This window comes from Oryctolagus cuniculus, chromosome 4, assembly GCF_051225735.1.
Source record: "Oryctolagus cuniculus isolate XC-2025 breed Fujian yellow rabbit chromosome 4, ASM5122573v1, whole genome shotgun sequence".
Classification (NCBI taxonomy): Eukaryota; Metazoa; Chordata; class Mammalia; order Lagomorpha; family Leporidae; genus Oryctolagus; species Oryctolagus cuniculus.
The window spans coordinates 93,823,835-93,841,495 of NC_142870.1; the positions used below are offsets into that span (position 1 = coordinate 93,823,835).

General features: G+C 52.5%; 2 protein-coding genes across 5 annotated transcripts; one reads left to right on the plus strand and one right to left on the minus strand.

The window, feature by feature from the left end:
• Positions 1–1,192: 1,192 nt before the first annotated feature.
• Positions 1,193–6,888, plus strand: POLR2H (RNA polymerase II, I and III subunit H). Its single transcript, XM_002716474.6, has 5 exons — positions 1,193–1,398; positions 3,455–3,538; positions 3,622–3,715; positions 5,561–5,644; positions 6,522–6,888. The coding sequence occupies exons 1-5, from the start codon at positions 1,326–1,328 to the stop codon at positions 6,637–6,639; spliced, it is 453 nt and encodes a 150-aa protein (XP_002716520.1). The 5' UTR covers positions 1,193–1,325; the 3' UTR covers positions 6,640–6,888.
• Positions 6,848–16,922, minus strand: THPO (thrombopoietin). Of its 4 annotated transcripts, XM_051818854.3 has the most exons (7): positions 16,763–16,895; positions 15,264–15,427; positions 14,894–15,021; positions 14,531–14,617; positions 11,026–11,193; positions 10,713–10,793; positions 9,952–10,596 (listed from the first exon to the last, which is right to left on the minus strand). In XM_051818854.3, exons 2-7 carry the CDS (start codon positions 15,274–15,276, stop codon positions 10,222–10,224), a joined length of 852 nt encoding a protein of 283 aa, XP_051674814.1. In that variant the 5' UTR covers positions 15,277–15,427; positions 16,763–16,895; the 3' UTR covers positions 9,952–10,221. The 4 variants fall into 4 exon arrangements, with proteins under 4 accessions (XP_017202442.1, XP_051674814.1, XP_008264814.1 ...); XM_017346953.4 differs by having other exon boundaries at positions 6,848–10,793; positions 16,763–16,922; XM_008266592.5 differs by having other exon boundaries at positions 9,952–10,781.
• Positions 16,923–17,661: the final 739 nt, after the last annotated feature.

A 17,661-nucleotide genomic window follows, 5' to 3' on the forward strand; every position in this document is an offset into this window, starting at 1 on the left:
TGAGAGCAGCTGCCTTCTCTGCTGAGGACTGGAGGCCCAGGCGGGCCTGGAAAGGCCCCTCTGCGGGGGATTCGGAGGGCCATTCTGGGCTCCTGCCCTTGCTCGGGGCTAGCCTCAGGAGGTGCCCCTGCAATACCGGACCCGCCGGATTTTGCGGGCAAGGGGACTGGGAAAGAAAGGCCCGAGGGAAGGGAGTTCTAGTGCCTGGAAGGCAGGCGTCGGGGGTGGGGTGGGGTGGGCAGAGGTCGCTTCTCCTGGCAGGGCCCAAGGAAAACCCCAGGAGCTGCTGACGTCTCGCCGCCTTGGGGAAACGGCCTGCTGGGGTTTGGCTTTCTCTATCAGGGTCCGGGGAAGGAGAGAACAGAGGGTGGGGTGAGCACGGGGTGCACGGGCAGCGTTCGAGATAGCGAGCGCAGACGCGGCGTGCAGGAGGGCGGCAGGAGGCCAAGGAAGGGAGGTTGTGGGAGAAGGGGGCCAGCACCCGGGAGGAAGAGACAGGAAAGTGATCCAAGAGGAGGGCAGTGCTGGGGGAACACGCGGCACACGCTGAGGGGGCACTGCTAACGGGTAGGGCAGTGTGAGGGGATTCGTGGCAGGCGGAAGGAGCGAGCAGGGCCCAGGGGAAGAGGGCAGTGGTGGGGGGAGGGTGCAGCGCCAGAGGAGGGCAGTGCCAGCTTTCCTTTCCCCCGGAGTGATATCCTGGACGGCCCCGGCTCAGGTGACGTCCAGCAGGGCCGAGCCAGCCCCCGCCGACCTGGGGGCCCTCGGTGCCAGTTGAGGGACTAGGCATTACGTCCTGCTGGGCTAGCGCTCTGGGGGCGGAGTTTTGTTGCACCCGTCCCCGGCGCGGACTATGCCCTCGGGGGACACGAGGACCGGCAGGGTAGGGCTAGGGCCCGGCTTCTCTGGGGCAAAGATCAAGGTCTCGGCCTGGGTTAAGTCTCCAAGCATTCCAGGCTTCAGGGCCCGGACTCTGGAGAGGGCGAAGCGGAGCCCCAGCGGAGCGCGATAACCCGAGCCACCTCCGCCAGAGGTGGTGCTTGGGGCGTTCCCGCCCAGGGCGGAGTCACCTGGCTCGGAGACACGCCCTCAATGCGTGTTCCCTCGCCAGCAATCTATCGGGGCGGAAGTTGAGAATCCCCGAGGTGGAGGCGGCGGAAGTGGCTGCCGTACTGCAAGCTGGTGCGCATGCGCTTTCCTGCTGCTCTGCCGCCAGCGTTCAGGCGCCTTTTGCTCTAGTGTCTTCTTTTTCCACGCGAGAGTGGGCTAACTCGTAGTTGTGGTCTCGCTCCTCGCGTTTCCGCTGCTCTCGTGGCCCCCTCACGATGGCGGGCATCCTGTTTGAGGACATTTTCGATGTGAAAGACATTGACCCGGAAGGCAAGAAGTTTGACCGAGGTAGGTAAGGTGTGTGGGGTTTGGCCGAAGAAACTAACTTCCTCGGGACACACCCCTGGGCTCCGGCTCACGTGGCCTGCCCTTGCGGCAGGTCCTGATGTAGGGGCCTCTCCCAGGAAACCTTTTATGGATGAGAAAGCCGAGACGCCGAGCTCTCCCTGGCTGCACACACGCGGTGCCCAGTGCCATGGTGGTGGCAGGCTCCTGGACGTCTCTGCAGTCGCCTCTCACTTACACACATTTTGCCTTATTTAGTGCTCTCGAGAGTTCCCAGGAGGTAGGTGATGCCTTCCTCTCCTCCTGGAGGGTAAGTTTGCCACCCAAGGCTGCACCGTGGTCAGTCTGACTTATGAGCCCGAATTCTTGTGTGGAGTCGAGTCTCCAGCTGATGTCAGACCCTCTGAGTTAACTGCGCGGTGCAGGCCTGGCGCCCGAGGTGTTTTTCAAGTCTCAGTTATTCAGTGAGATAATCCCCTTAGCATGGGAGAGGACACCTTTGGTTGAAGAAGTCCCTTGCCCAGACCCAGGTTCTAAATCACCCAGGTAGTGCCTAGAACTCTGTCTTTTGCTGCTAGAATATTTTGATTTGGGGGCAGGATTCCATTCATTTGCCATGCTTTTTTAAAAAATTATTATTATTTTTTAAAGATTAATTTTGTTTATTTGAAAGAGAGAGAGGTAGAGACAGAGAAAGGTCTTCCATCCTTTGGTTCACTCCCCAGATGGCCACAACGGCTGGAGCTGTGCTGATCTGAAGCCAGGAGCCAGGAGCTTCTTCCAGGTCTCCCACACGGTGCAGGGGCCCAAGGACTTAGTCCATCTTCTACTGCTTTCCCAGGCCACAGCAGAGAGTTGGGTTGGAAGTGGAGCAGCCAGGATATGAACTGGCACCCATATGGGATGCCAGCGCCTTAGGTCAGGGCGTCAACCCACTGCGCCATAGTGCCAGCCCCAATTATTAATTTTTAAAGACTTATTTATTTATATGAAAGGCAGAATTACAGAGAGAGAGAGGGGTCTTTAATCCGTTGGTTCACTGCCCAGATGGCCACAATGGCCGGAGCTGCACTGATCTGAAGCCAGGCTCCTGTAGCTTCTTCCAGGTCTCCCACGTGGGTGCAGGGGCCCAAGGACCTGGGCCATCCTCTTCTGCTTTCCCGGGTGCATTAGCAGGGATTGGAAGTGGAGCAGCTGGGACTTGAACCGGCACCCATATGGGATGCCAGCACTGCAGGTGGGGCTTTGCCCACTAATCCACAATCGCTGGCCCCTGCCATGGTTTTTGTCCTCCATGCATATCTGGTTCTGAGCGAGCCTGCATTTCTCTCTCTCTCTCTCTTTTTTTTTTTAAGGTTTGTTTTATTTATTTGAAAGACAGAGATAGGGAGAGACAGTGAAAGAGGTCTTCCATCCACTGCTTCACTCCCCAGGTGGCCTCAGTGCCTGGGGCTGGGTGAAGCCAAAGTGATCTGGGAGCTGGATCAGAAGCAAAGCAGCCTCTTCCAACTGGTGCTCTGATACAGAATGCCCACCTCGTACACAGCAGCTCTGCCCACTGCACTGCAGTGCCTGCACTTTTTTTTTTTTTTTTTTTTTTTTTTTTTTAAGATTTACTTATTTGTTTGAAAGGCAGAGTTACAGAGAGGCAGAGGCAGAGTGAAAGAGAGGTCTTCCATCTGCTGATTCATTCCCCCAAATGGTTGCAATGGCATGGGCTGGGCTGATCCGAAGCCAGGAGCTTCTTCCAGGTCTCCCACATGGGTGCAGGGGCCCAAGGACTTGGACCATCTTCTGCCTTCCCAGGCCATAGCAGAGAGCTGGATCAGAAGTAGAGCAGCAGGGACTCGAACCAGCACTCATTTGGGATGCCAGTGCTGCAGGTGGCGGCTTTACCCAATATGCCCTGTGCCTGCACTTCTGTGAGAGCACATAAGAGGCCAGTGGATGTAGATCAGGTTACATTAAATAGTCGATTGCCTGTAATTCCCAAACTGGGATCTGTCAGATCTGCCTTTGCCCTGGTAATTACATCGTCCGTCTCTCTGCTTCTCCCCAGTGTCTCGACTGCACTGTGAGAGCGAATCTTTCAAGATGGACCTCATCTTAGATGTAAACATTCAGATTTACCCTGTGGACCTGGGTAAGTATTGAACCCAGAGAATCAACAGAGGCTTCTTGCCGTTTCAGCTATTCTTTACGCCCAGATATTGCTGCTGTTTTCAGGTGACAAGTTCCGGTTGGTCATAGCTAGTACCTTGTATGAAGACGGGACCCTGGATGATGGGGAATACAACCCTACAGATGACAGGCCTTCCCGGTAAGGAGTGGGGATGGGAGGCCTGGAATACACGCTGAGGACTGAGATCAGTGGTAGAGAAAGACTGTTTAATTCTTGGAATAAGTGATTATCGGCAGAATTGGAGCAATCTTAAATAAATTACTGCACTTTAGAATTCAAACAACTGATGGAGCTGGCATTGTGGTGTAGCAGGTTAAGCTGCCCGTATCAGAGTGTTCAGCCCTGATTGCTCTGTTTCTGATCCAGCTTCCTGCTAATGTACCTGGGAAGGCAGCAGGAGGATGATCCAAGTACTTGGGCCCCTGCCACTGGTGTAGGAGACTTGGATGGAGTTCCAGGCTCCTAGTTTGGCCTGGCAGACTTGGCTGTTACGGCCATTTGAGGAGAGACCGGTGGATAGATGATCTCTGTCTCTGTTGCTCTGCCTTTCACATAAATAGATAAATTAAAATGAAAAAACGAGAATTCAAACAAGTGAATATTTGTCAAGAATGTGACGATTACGGCCTGTGAGTAACAGTTTTTTGTAGGCTGAGGAAGTGACTCCTGAGTCTGTGGCCCCTGTGACTTGGGAGGAAGGTTGCTGTGATGGAAGGCTTGAGAGCCGCACTGAGTTCACGTTTCAGCCCCACCGATTGTTTGTGGAACAGCTCTAACCTGTTTCAGCGTCTGTTTCTTCAGCGATAAAATGAAGCTGGGCATGCATCCCTCACGGGTTGCTGTGAAGACTGGGCAGTTTGTCTGTAAGGTGCCTGTTACTGCAGTGCTGGTGTTTGCTTCCTGTTACCAGTCTTTTTTATTTTTTTTAAGATTTATTTATTTATTTATTTAAAAGCACAGTTACAGAGAGGCAGAGAGAGAGGTCTTCCATCCGCTGGTTCACTCCCCAGATGGCTCTAATGGCCGGAGCTGGGCTGATCTGAAGCCAGGAGCCAGGAGCTTCCTCTGGGTCTCCCTTGCAGGTGCAGGGGCCAAGGACTTAGTCCATCTTCTACTGCTTTCCCAGGCCACAGCAGAGAGCTGGATCGGAAGTGGAGCAGCCAGGACTCGAACTGGTACCCATATGGGTTGCCGGCATTGCAGGTGGAGGCTTTACCCACTGTGCCATAGCACTGGGACCCCTTGTTACCATTCTTAAGGGGTCTGTTATAATGTTTGTTTTAAAAAAATATTCACTTATTTGAAAGGCAAAGTTACAGAAAGAGAGGGAGAGAGACGGAGAAAGAGCTATCTTCCATCCACTGATTCACTCCCCAAATGACTACAGTGGCCAGGGCTGGGCGAGGCTGAAGCCAGGAGCCTAGAACTCCATCTGGGATTCCCACATTGGTGGCAGGGGCCCAGCCATTTGAGCCATCGTCCACTGCTTTCTTGGGTGCATTAATAGGAAGCTGGATTGGAAGTAAAGCAGCTGGGATTCAGACTGTGAGGTTGGCTTAACCTGCTGCTTAACCACAATGCTGGCCCCAAGATTTTATTATCATTATTAATGTACTTATTTAAAAGGCAGAGGGTTACAGAGAGAGAGGGAGAGAAAGGGTTCTTCCATCTGCTGGTTTACTTTCCCCTTGGCAACAGCCAAGGCTGAGTCAGGCTGAAGCCAGAAGCCTGGAACTGCATTCAGGTCTTCTATGTGGGTGGTCAGGGGCCCAAGTTCCCAGGTGCATTAGCAGGGAGCTGGATTGGAAGTGGAGCAGCCAGGACTAGAACCAGCACTCATATGGGGATGCCAGCATTGCCAGCAGCAGTTTAACCTGCTGTGCCACAATGCTGGCCTCTGTTGTTACTATTAAGAATAGCTTTGTAAGTTATTCTTACAGACAGTAAGTTACTCTTAATAACTTGGCCACTCTCATTCCCCAGGGCTGACCAGTTTGAGTATGTAATGTATGGGAAGGTATACAGGATCGAGGGAGACGAAACATCTACAGAAGCAGCAACACGCCTGTAAGTCCTTTCCCCCCTCTCTGATCTGAGAATTTGGCCACACTCCTGCTTCCTGTGATGGGCCCCTCCCCGCAAGCACTTCAGACCTAAGTGGGACCTGGTCTGCAACAGGGCTGCTCTCCTTGTCCTCTCTTGGGACCTCAAGGCCCAGGGGGCCACAGGAGAAATTGGCTGTGTGAAGAAGTGTAAAGGAGAGTTGCTTTTCCCCGAACCCAACGCAGCATTAAGTGATTAAGCAGGCAGCCTTTTTGTTTTTGTTTACTTGTGTGTGTATGTGTGTTTTGCTGCTCTGTAACCCAATCCCTGGTTCTTGGGTTTCCCTGCTCAAGTATTTTTTCTTTTCTTTAAAATCTTATTAAAACAATATGTGCTCTTTGTAAGAAATTTGAAAAGCAGAGATGTAATATGAAGAAGGAGAAAAAGTCACCTATAATTCTCTACCCAGAGAGAATCTTTCATGTAAACATTTTTGGATATTCTAGTTTAAAAAAAAGTCTACTTTTTTTTCCTTTAAGATCATTTTGTATATTTCAGTGTTCTGTTTTTTTTTGCTTAATGTTTTGTAAGAGTTGTTTCCCCCAGGTCCATTTAAAGCTTTTCCTAAACATTTTAATAACCACATAACGTTCCAGTAAACGGGTCTATCTTAATTCATTTCGCCATTCCCCTAGTCTGGGGCTTGTAGGTGTTTTCCTCCTTCACTAATACAGAGAAGGTGGCCTTGCACACATGTGGACGTCCAGCCGTGCCTGAACTTTGGCTCCTAATGACAAAACAGAAAAGGCTGCCTCTTCTCTTTCCTAGGCGGGGCTGGAGAGCTGCTGAGTGCTGGCTGCTCCAGACCTCAGCCTCACGGGCCTGGGACCTTCTGTTTCAGCTCTGCCTATGTGTCCTATGGGGGCCTTCTCATGAGGCTGCAGGGGGATGCCAACAACCTGCATGGATTTGAAGTGGATTCCAGAGTGTATCTGCTGATGAAGAAGCTGGCCTTCTGAACCTCGCGGGAAGCCAGACTTGCTGCTCACTCCTGAGGTCGTGGACGGTGTGGACAGCGTGCAAGCCTGCGCAGCAGTGGCTGCTGTCCGCCCGTTTGGGAAGGGCTGGCTCTGTCTACTCTGGGTGCATCTTTAGCTGGTCTGGACTCACTGAGAAACAGCCTTGCCTGTGAAGGACCCAGGGGGACAGTGTAACATGAATCAGAAGTTGCTTTGTGTATATTTTTTAATTAAACTACTTTTTCACAATCTCCCCTCCCCTTTGTTTAAAACAAAATTTCCACTGACTTTAAAATCATGCTTTCAAGTGTGTCAGTGTGTATTGTTTCTGCCTCACATCAGGTGAGCAAGCTTTGTCAGTACGGGGTCCCAGAAGTTTTGAAATTTTCACCAGCTAGCTTTTGGCGTCTGGGTTCAGGGTTTTCTCAGTCTTCGGGCTGACTGGTTCCAACATCTGTCTTCCAGTGTGGTTTTCTGTCTTGGGGGGAGGCTGTCGTGCTTTGGCTCCTGAGAGGAGTACCCCAGGCCTGGATGATACCATCTACTTGGCCTAGAGGTTCCAGTTGGCAAGATGGCCTGCTCGTTTCCTTCCATCACTGCTAGTCTCCTGGGAAGTCAGCTCACCTTGGTGTGGCTGAGTCACTGCGTAGCTTGGAAGTGTTGGTCATTTTTATGGAAGCTTTGGGTTGGGGCTTTCAGACACAGGCATGGGCACAGCTACTGTGATGAGAGTAGGAAGAGAGGACTCGGATATGGCAGCAGGTGGAGGCGCTGGCTCCCTGCTCTGTTCTAGCGTGAGCTGGGAGGAGGGTAAGTGCTAGTGATTCTCAGCAGTGACGCCAAGCAGGGAGCGGCTCACGGGCCAGTGGGGTGGACAGAGCAGCAGTACTGAGGACGTTGGCTGTCCTGTGCTGCTGCCCAGGACAGTGTGGTAGCTGGACCTCAGTCACTAACTTACAAGTGGGAGAAGAAAGAGTTAAGGAAATAGTGCTGACTACAAGGACTCCAGCACATGAGCTGGCTCTTCACTTTGTCATTAGAGGCCCCCTAGAAAGGACATGGGATTTGGTTTTTGCCCTGGAAATTCAGGGTAACAATCCAGAAAGATCGTCTGTGTATGCAGCAGTGGTCTCTTGATCTCCTGGTTTTGTCACCTGGGTTTGTCCCCTGCTGGGACGCCTAGGACAGTTCCTTCCCCATCATTTTCAGGTCTTTACATGAGGTGTTAGCAATAGTATTTAGGGAAATGGGTTGAAAATGGATGGCCTCAGCAGGGAGGCGGACAAGGGGTGCTGCTTTTACCTTGCGGTGGGTGGGGAATAGGAGATGCATTGGGGGTCGGGGTGTGTCTCCATGGAATTCTAGAGCCTTTCCATGAAGTCAGGTTTTTGTGGGGGATTGGAGAAGGATGGCTTTAGGTCAGAGTGGGAAAACTGAATTGCCAGTAGTGGTTTGGAGGCTATCATAGAGTGTCCTGGCTACCCTTGGGGGAAGAGGGAACTTGTGTGAAGTTGAAGAAGGACAGGTATTCTGTTGTGATTTGTGTGTGTGTGTGTGTGTGTGTGTGTGTGTGTGTGTGAGACAGGGAAAGGGGACAGAATCAGTCAAACAGTGATTTGGGGATGGGTGAGAGTCTGAGTAGAGGCAGATTAGATTAGTTTGCACTGGAAAATCTGGCGTTCGCCTTCTGACATTCCTTCAGTCAGATGCCAGTATCAGATCAGATACCCGGAACTTGCTGCACTTGCTTCTTCCCCAGCCTTATCTCATTTGTGCTGAAAACAGAATTCTTTTGTCCCTTTGGCATGACTTGTCCTGGATGCTGGCTTTGTCATGTGCCACATTTAGCCTACTTCAGTGTCTCAGTAAATTTCAGTTTTCACTTACCATTCCCTTGACTGTATCCTGGAATTTGTGGCACAGATGAACTAATTCTCTCCCCTGCAGAAACCGACACGGTCGGAGATTTGGACAACATGTTTGAACTTTGTGCATTTGTTGATTCCTTCTCCATGGTAACCGTTCTGTCCCTGAGGGGTGAGGGGGACACCTGGAGATGTCTAAAGTGGTCACCCCCTCCAAGAGCTTCGGCTTTGTACTCAGAAGCTCTCAACTGTTGATGTATTTACTCCCTAAGGACTGGGAAGTCCTCCGCAGTACGTGGAAGTACTGAGTGATGCCTTGGACAGCACCGCACTGGGGAGAGTGGCGTGCAGAGTGAGTCAGACCAGGCTGATTCTTCTTTCCCTGCTCACAGGCTGTGGGACCACTGGGAATTCACCTAGCTTCTCTGAGCCTCAGTTTTCTCATCTGCAAAACAGAGGTGATAATACCCGCCGTACAGAGTTGTGGGAGCATATAAGAGGTGATGGACTCGAGGTTCCTGGCACATTGGCTCTCCATCCAGTTTTAATACCTTTGGTGATGCTGGGGTTATTTGAAGCAGGGTTTGGAACTCTGGCTCCCTGCCTTCTCTCTCTACAGAGGAGCCTCCCCTCCTTTCCTTTGTGGGGGGGAGGGAAAGAGGCGCCACCAGTTTTCATGGCCTGTGCAGGTAGCAGGTTGATGTTTGCAGTGGAGTCTTTGTGCAACATAAGCCTCGTCCTGCTGAGCACCAGGGCAGCACTCACTCGCACAGCCCCAGAGGCCTTTGTAGCCTCCCCTCGGAGTTTACAGTGGTCACACAGGGCTGCCTCCTAGAAGTACTGGCGGGAATTGGGAAATGAGCTTGTACTTGCACTTGTCCCTCCTGCTGTGTGAGCGGCTAGGAGCTTGACTCCTGCCACTTCCTGCATTTCCCCCTGACCTCCACAGGAGGGAGGCAGGAGCCCAGGCCTGGCGAAGCCTCCCGCTGAGTTGCTGAAGCTGTAGCTGTTTGCTCAGCTGTCACATCCAAGGCTCCTCTTTAAGGAACTGTCTACAGCACTGCCTACCTGGGGTGTGAGGCTCCCCGGGCTTCCTGTGAGTGCGTGTATGAGAGCAGCCTCTCTCCTTGCCTTCTAGGTAGCTTTTGGGTGCTCTTTACACGCTCGGTTTTGTCTGCTGCATGGGGACAGCCTTTTGGTCCCTGAAGAGTAAGGATCTCCAGAACAGAGGCTTAAACAATCTCCTGAGGATGCTAATGAAGGGGAGGGGGCACCAGAGGGCCTTCGTCTTGAAGCCAAGGAAATACCTTTCTCTTTCTTCTGACATAGGGTCAGTCTGCACCTCTGTCCAAAGGCCGAGCCAGTTCAGGCCTTTCCAGAACTGCCGTGTGGAAAAGCACATAGAGCTTTGGTGAGGCGCAAACGTGTGCAGAAAACAGACCAAAGGTACTGGCTGCTCTGATGAATATTGTTGATAGCTTAAAAAAATAGGAGCTTCTGAAATTTTATAACATACAGTGAAAAATGGTTTGCGCCGTGTGTCCCTCGTTACCAGGGCTTTGGGTTTCAGGCAAAAGCGGGCATGCGGCCCGGCCTCTCTCCTGGGGAGGGAATGGGCTGTGTCACCAGCTGAGCACCTCACCCTCCCGGCACCAGATTCTGAGGGTGGGCTGCAGCCGGCACAGGACTGCCAGGGTTGGCTGTGGTAGCCGGATGGTCAGGACGCAGGGGCTGGAGCTGGACCAGGTGGCTGGGTGAGGCTGGGGCAGGAGAGAAGAGTGTGTACCATGGAGGAGGAGGATGGGTTGGGGAAGGAGAGAATCCCAGCTGGAAGCTGGGTGGCAAGGAACCTGCGTCCGAAGTCTCTGGGGGAATGACCGAGGCTCCCAGGGTGCTGGCTGAGGGCCCAGGAGAGAGTCCGTGAGTTCCACCCAGGGGTCCGTGTGTCCTGTTCGGGTGTCCAGGGACTCGGTCCAGGGTTTGGTTTAGCAGACCAGGAATCTTGGCCCTGAGTCCCCGCAGCCTGTTCAGAAGTCCAGCGCCAGTAGTTCTGGCTGTGACCCTGGAGCTGGTCTCCAGCGATCCGGAAGTCCTGTTTGGGAGCTTGTTTGGTGTGAGGAATAGAGGGGTGCTGCCTGGGACAGCGGCAGTGGGTGGGGCCCGCCTGACACACAGCGTGGGCCCTGCTACGAGCAGCAGGAAGCGCACCTTTCCTCGGAGCAGCTGCTGGAAGCTCATGAAGATGGCACTGGGATCCTTGTGTGCTGTGGTCCTGCTCTGTGGAGGAAGCTGAGGGCAGAAGATGGGCCTGAGGCCAGAGGCCAGGGCCAGCCCTCAGGTCTCCCTCGTCTACACGGGAAGGAGGGGAGCAGCACCCCGGCGTCCTGTCTGGGAGGGAACGCTCCTTGGTGGATCAACTCTTCTACCCTCAAGGTCTCTGGAGTGCCCTGCTTCCCCTCAGGTCCTCTACGCGAACCGAGTCAAAGGACAGTGTCTATGGGTTCTTCGACTGTGGACTTACCTGGGTTCCAAGTAGGCCCTGCAGGGCCCCAAGGAGGAGGCGGACCTGCCCCGAAAGCTGTCCCAGCAGGGAGGAGAGGCAGGTGGGTTCCAGCTGTCGCCGAGCTGCCATCACTGCCTCCAGCAGAAGGGTCGCTGCTCCCAGAATGTCCTGGGCCTTGGTCTGCTCCTGGGAAAGCGACAGATAGAGAAACGTGGACTGCTTCAAAGGGCATTCTAACAGTGGGCGGGGAGCCTGTAGGAGTAGCCAGCAGGATGAATCATAGGAGCTGAGAACCGGACAGGACCAAGGTCCCACCCAGCGCAGGAATTCCTCAGTCTCCCGACAATTGGTCATCAGCCTCTGCTTCAGTAACTCCAGTGTCCGCTAACCCGGTCTCGTCTTACACTTCCAATGTACTGAAAAAAGTTCTCTGTTACTTAGCTGAAGTCTGCCCTATGACAGCCTTTACCTCTTGGTTCTGGTGCTGCGAATCTACCTGCTATAAAATTGTAGGATCATGGGATTTGTCACATAAAGGTGGAGATGAGACTCTATGGTAGTGATCCTCAGAACAAAGGGAAGGGGCTTACTAACGAATGGCAGAGCTGGGACCCCAGGGATCCATAGGCACTGCCTTCTTCTCTGGCCCAGCTGCCTGGGAAGAGCTGAGGCAAGGTGGATTCTAGGCACCGCGAGGGTGGAAGAGCTGACTTACCCACAAGGGCTCCGACTCAGAGGTGTCCTGAGTCCCAGGCCGAAGCACTTCCTGCTGGCCCATGAGACTACCACTTTTCTCCAAGCTAATCAGACAGGTTTTTGATTTTTTTTTTTAACTACTCCTAACATTTCTCCAATCTCTATCTAAGTTGTTCCCTTCTGTACACACATTAGTTTAATGTGGTTCCTCTTTTTTTTTCCCCCAAAGAAATTGTCTATTTAATGAGTACAAATTTCATAAGTACAATGAGTACAAATTTCATAAGTATATAGTGATTCTTGCCATCATACCTGCTCTCCACACCCATTCCCACCTCACCTCCTTCCCCCTCTCCCTTCCCAGTCCCATTCTCCATTGAGAAAAAAACAAACTTCCTTGACAGTCAAGACAACGGCTGTTCAAGTCATTGCTTCTCAAAGTGTCAATTTCTATGGTATTTGTCCCTTTGGGACTGGCTGATTTCACTAAGTATGATGTTTTCCAGATTCAATAGTTTTGTTGAAAATGGCCGGATTTCATTTTTTAAAACTGCTATGTAGTATTCCATAGAGTACCTATCCCATAATTTTTTTATCCAGTCTTCAGTTGATGGGCATTTAGGTTGACTCAATGTGGCTCCTCTTAATAAATTAGCATGTGTCTTGAGGGGGACATCTAGTACTTTGGCCAGTACTTATAAGTGCAATCACTTAGGACAGGGCTCTCTAGGAATATGTCCACCATATGGATATTAACAAAATCTACATCAGGAGCTGGTGTTAAGCTGCTGCCTGTGACATTGGCATCAACATGTCCCAGCTGCCCCCCTTCCAATCCAATTCCCTGCTAGTGCCCCTGGGAAAACAGCAGAGAATGGCCTGAGTGCTTAGGCTCCTGGCACCCACATAGGAGACCTGGATGAAGCTGCTGGCTTGTGACTTGGGCCTGGCCCAGCCCTGGCAATTACAGCGTTTTTGGGGAGTAAACCAGCAGATGGAAGATCTATGTCTCTCTCTCTCTTTCTGTGTAACTCTGCCTTTCAAATAAATAAATTCTTAAAGAATAAACATAAAAATCTACAGCAATCTAGAATTGCTAGCTTCTATTTTTTAAAATCATATTTTAAAATTTTACTTGTTTATTTGGAAGGCAGAGACAGAGACAGACAGAGAGCCTACATCCATTGGATTGCTCCCCAGCTGGTCATAACAGCCAGGGTTGGGCCAGGCTGCATGGAGGAGTCAGGAATTTGACCTGGGTTTCCCATGTGGGTGGCAGGGACCCAAGTACTTGAGCCATCACCTGCTGCCTCCTAAGGTGTACATAAGCAGGAAGGTGGAATTGCAAGAGGAGACAGGACCAAGGACATCTGAATGCAGACATCTGATATGGGATGCAGCGCCTCAGAGGCAGCTTAAACACTGTGTCAAGTGCTGGCTTCTAGCACTGCTAGCTTTTAAAACAGCTGCGTTATTACTGTGACATGCTGGGCCAGCATTGTGGCATAACAGGTTAAGCCTCTGCCTGTGATCCTGGCATCCCATATGGGCACCGATTTGAGTCCTGACTGCTCCATTTCCAATCCAGCTCCCTGATAATGCACCTGGGAAAACACCAGCAGATGGTCCAGGTCCTTGGGCCCCTGTACCCACATGGGAGACTTGGAAGAAGCTCCTTGCTCCTGGCTTCAGCCTGGCCCAACCCTGGCTGTTAACCAGCAGATGGAAGATTCTCTCTCTCTCTCTCTCCTCTCTCTCCTCTCTAATTCTGCCTTTCAAAATATAATTAAAAAAGAAGGTAATTTTTAAATTTTTAAAGGAATTATTGTATTTATTTTAAAGACAGAGTTACAGAGAGAAGTAGAGCTAGAGAGAGAGGTCTTCCATTATGCTGGTTCACTCCCCAAATGACCTCAATGGCCAGAGCTGAGCTGATCCAAAGCCAGGAGCCAGGAGCTTCTTTCGGGTCTCCCACATGGGTGCAGGGGCCCAAGAACTTGGCCATCTTCTGCTTTCCCAGGCCATAGCAGAGCTGGATCGGAAGTCGAGCAGCTGGGACTCGAACCGGTGCCCATATGGGATGCCGGTGTTGCAGTCTGGGGCTTTAACCTGCTGCACCACAGCACCGGCCCCAATTTTTATTTTTAAAGAAACTTATTTGAGAAGCAGAGCCAAATACTTGGAGACAGCTCCCATCACCTGGTTTGCTCCTCAAATGCCAAATGTCGTCAGTGGCTGGGGGTGGGCTGGGGCAGAAGCTGGGAGCTGGGAACTCAGCCCAGGTCTCCCTAACCATCTGAACATCACTGCTGCCTCCCAGGGCCTGCACTGGCAGGAAGCCGAGTCGGGAGGCAGACGAGGGCATTGAAGCCAGGCAGTCCAGTGGGGAGCGTGGACGTCTTCTGTTAGGCAAAATGTCAGTCCATTTAGCTTGTTTTTCCTTTTAGCCATTCAAATTTTGATTCCTTTTTGTTGTTGTTGTTATTATTTTAGTGGTATTTTTCAGCCTTGTATTAATTTTGAATGACAGATCACTCTTATTTCTTGATGCCAACCTAAGAAAACTGATTGGGAATGGATCAAAAGCCATGAGAGATTTCTGTTGGCTTTTCATGGTGTTCAGCTTTGAATCTATTGAACGCTGGGCTTGTAAGCCATCATCTTGTCCATGGACTATCATCATAGCTGAATGAATGTAGATGGGATTAGGGTGCCCAAGCTGAAGATGAGATATTGTTAGGGAGCTCAAGAATTTTGAAGACTCTAGGAAGGAGCAGGGGTGGATAGGACTTAAGGAAGCCAAAGTGAGGGATGCCTTAATTCTTACCGTCTGGGTCTTCCATTCTCCCAAGCTAAAGTCTACAGCAGGCAGCAGGACAGGTGTGGATAAAGGGTTAACGTCTGGGCACTGGCTCTGTTGAGAAAGATTGGTGGGGGGAGAGGGGAGCTGAGATGGGGGGTACGGTGACCCAATGACCAGATGATCTCAATAGTCTTCCATGAATCATAAGTCCAGACTAGAATTTTTACAAGAGGTCTCTGTGGCAAATCAGGATCCTCAGCAGGGAGCGATGATCTTACCAAAGACAATACTGGAAGTGGAGCCAGGTAAGGGAGTGAGAGGGAGCCACGGGAGGGAGCAATCTTACCGGTGAAGTGGATAGAGGGGCTAGTGCTTGGGAGTTCTCACCAGTCTGCCGTGGAGGACATGGGCGTCACGAAGCAGTTTATTTAGGAGTCGGGGGTCACAGGCAGGAGGAGCTGGGCTGGACAGAGTTAGTCTTGCAGTTAGCAGAAGCATGACCACGAGGAGCAACTCTTAGATGAGGAGAGGTGAGATTGAAAGGGGTGGATAAGGAAGAAATCATTGTCGGGTGGTGGCTCAGGAATTCCCACTTAGGACCCAGACCTGAAATGCAGGCCACCTGCTACTTCCTCCAAGGACCCCAGGCTTCCTCAGTCCCTCATCCCACCCCCTCTGCAATATGTCTGCTCTCTGTCCACTCCCCCACCCCTGGCCATGCTCCGACCCGACTCCAGCCCCCGACGTGGGCTCTTACCAGTCAGCACCATTCTGGCCAGCGGGTCTGGCTGGAGTGGCTCCCTGAGTGGGGCCTCTCCCCTGAGTCCTTCCTGGGGCCATGGAGCCGGCTGGAGCTCTCGCACTTGGGGGCTGAGTGGGGCGGGGCACAGGTAGGCCAGCAGAGAGGGTCTGGAATCTATGCTGAAAGTGGCAGGAACCATGATAATTCAATCAAGTTTCCAGGGGGAAGTCTGCCAGGCAGGGCGGGGAACAGGTGCTGGGCAGGTAGCACTGAACTGCCCAGAACTGGAGCCTAGATTGCTAACTCTGATGGCTCCCACGTTTGCTGTGGCCTCCCCTTTGTCAGCTCCTCAGTGAGTTTGCCTCTCCCCTAGCTGAGAACAGCAGGACGGGATGTACACACACACACACACACACACACACACACACACACGCCACCTCTTCATCGACCTCAAGTTCTGAGAAACCTGGGTTGTTAGGTGGGAGAAAATGTGGGGCAGGGAGAGAGCCTGGAAGTCCTGTGGTGCCAGCCTGGAGAAGAGAGTGGCCAGCAGGCTGAAGGGCCAGGAAGGGGACTCAAAAACATGGACAGGCGTGACTGAAGCTTCAGCTTTGTGCAGTGGAGTTGAGGAGGGGAACTAGGTGAAAATGTAACTGGGACTGCTAGAGGTCAGGAATTAGGAGGTGGTGTGGGAGAAATTCACCTCTCATTCTTTCCCCCAGTGATCCCCACACGTAGGACTCCTGGAGTGTCTCTGCACACCAGGTTCTGAAACACCCTGTTATCTGTGGCCCAGAGATGGGCTAACAGTCCTGGGGACTTCCTTCCTGGGGCAAGCAGCCCGGGAACGGGCATCCGCTGAGCAAGGCTAGGTCCACCTTCCATCGTCACCTTACACACCTGCCAACATATCTGTCCCATAGCCTGCACCTGCCTCCCTGCCCCCTCTGCAGACCCTTTCTGGTTTCTCTATAGGACCCCCCACAAGGCTTCCTCCTCCTTTCACAAGTTGTGCAAAGAGGCCAGCACCTGATTCAATATTGGGATTTCCTGTAGGTCTGTCAACATGCACCAGCCCTCCTCCCATTCCTCTCTTCTTGTGCCCTGGCTGGCCCGAGTCAGCTTCCCTGGCTCCAGGATTCAAAACTTTAAGCCAGTAAGGAATGCCAGGAAGGAAGGGAGACTGGGGCTCTGTCCATCTTGGTACCATGCTCCCCAGGCCCTAAATGCACTTCCTGTCTTACATTCTCCCCAGGCCCAGGTCCCTGTTCTCTAGGGTCAGCCAGGACTGTGCTGTGTTCTACTATGTCTGTGATTAGTCCCTCGGAACCCAGTACCCCACCCCCTACCCCTGCTCTGTCCTGCTCCTCCCATTCTGGGAAGGCTCCACTCTTCTCGACAAAGGTCAGTGCCTGTAGGTTCCAGTTTGCCTGCCCCTCCCCCAGCTGCAAGCCCAGTTCCTCTTTCCTGTCCTTCCTACGCTCACCTAACCCCAAACCCTGCTTGTCACTCACCAGGTGGAGAAGGGCTCAAGGACCCAGGTGCACAGCAGGCAGTGCTCTGGGGAGCCGATGGGTAGGAAGACTTGTGGCGTTGGGGCACAGCCTCTCCACGGCAGTGGGGTCACACGCCTGCTCTGGCCACTTCTGCCCAATCAGAGAGCAGGGAGCCACTGGACACTGGCAAAGGCCCCCGGAAGTGACGCCTTCTCCTCCCAGCCGCGCTGGACCCGGAGCCCCTGCCTGGACCATGGTCCACTAGTGGAGCCCAGCTCCTCCACCCACACACACCACAGGAGGATTTGGATAGGGGACTCTGTCTTCTCCTAGGAGATGGGAAGTCTGGGACCTGACAACGGGCAGAGGTGGGAAAGGAGCAGAGGGTTTTTGTTGTTGTTGTTGTTGTTGTTGGGGGGGTGGGGGGAGGAGGATCTGGCAGGACACCTGTGTCCTGGAGGAAGCGGCACAGAGGTCTTGCTTCAGACTGGTGGGTTTTCAGTCCTGGCTATCTACATTTCTTTTCCCTGCACACCACACCTGCTGCTGAAATCCAATCGGCTCTTGCCTTCCCACTTTCCTATAACCCCCTAGGGAGTCCCGTCTTGTCACTCTCCCTTTCCAGGTGGGGATCTGGGTATGGCCTGTGCTACAGGGGTCCTCTTATGGGTCATTTTCTGGCAGAGGGCTTTGGCCAGCTGAGGGGATGGGAACACGAGTAGCGGGTGCTGGGTTGAGCCCGGCTCAGGTCCACTTATCTTGGTGCCCGTGCCCTGCCTTTCTCCCTCTTCCATCTCCTGTCATTCCACATGTGACAAGAGGAATAACCAGGCCCATGTGTCCCTGTCTTAGAAAGACAGCTGCTGGGCCTCCCCTGCAAATACCTCCCTGCTGGCCCCTCTGCCTTTGGCCATGGC

What these genes read in the sequence shown, in the direction of transcription:
- POLR2H (XM_002716474.6), top strand. Translation starts at nt 1,326, where the DNA reads ATGGCGGGCATCCTGTTTGAGGACATTTTCGATGTGAAAGACATTGAC. An exon ending in GATTTACCCTGTGGACCTGG is followed by an intron (nt 3,539 to 3,621) that starts GTAAGTATTGAA and finishes TGCTGTTTTCAG; the next exon opens with GTGACAAGTTCCGGTTGGTC. An exon ending in ACAGAAGCAGCAACACGCCT is followed by an intron (nt 5,645 to 6,521) that starts GTAAGTCCTTTC and finishes CTTCTGTTTCAG; the next exon opens with CTCTGCCTATGTGTCCTATG.
- THPO (XM_017346953.4), bottom strand. An exon ending in GAGAATGGAAGACCCAGACG is followed by an intron (nt 11,194 to 14,530) that starts GTAAGAATTAAG and finishes TCGCTTTCCCAG; the next exon opens with GAGCAGACCAAGGCCCAGGA. An exon ending in AGGGCCTACTTGGAACCCAG is followed by an intron (nt 10,794 to 11,025) that starts GTAAGTCCACAG and finishes TTCTGCCCTCAG; the next exon opens with CTTCCTCCACAGAGCAGGAC.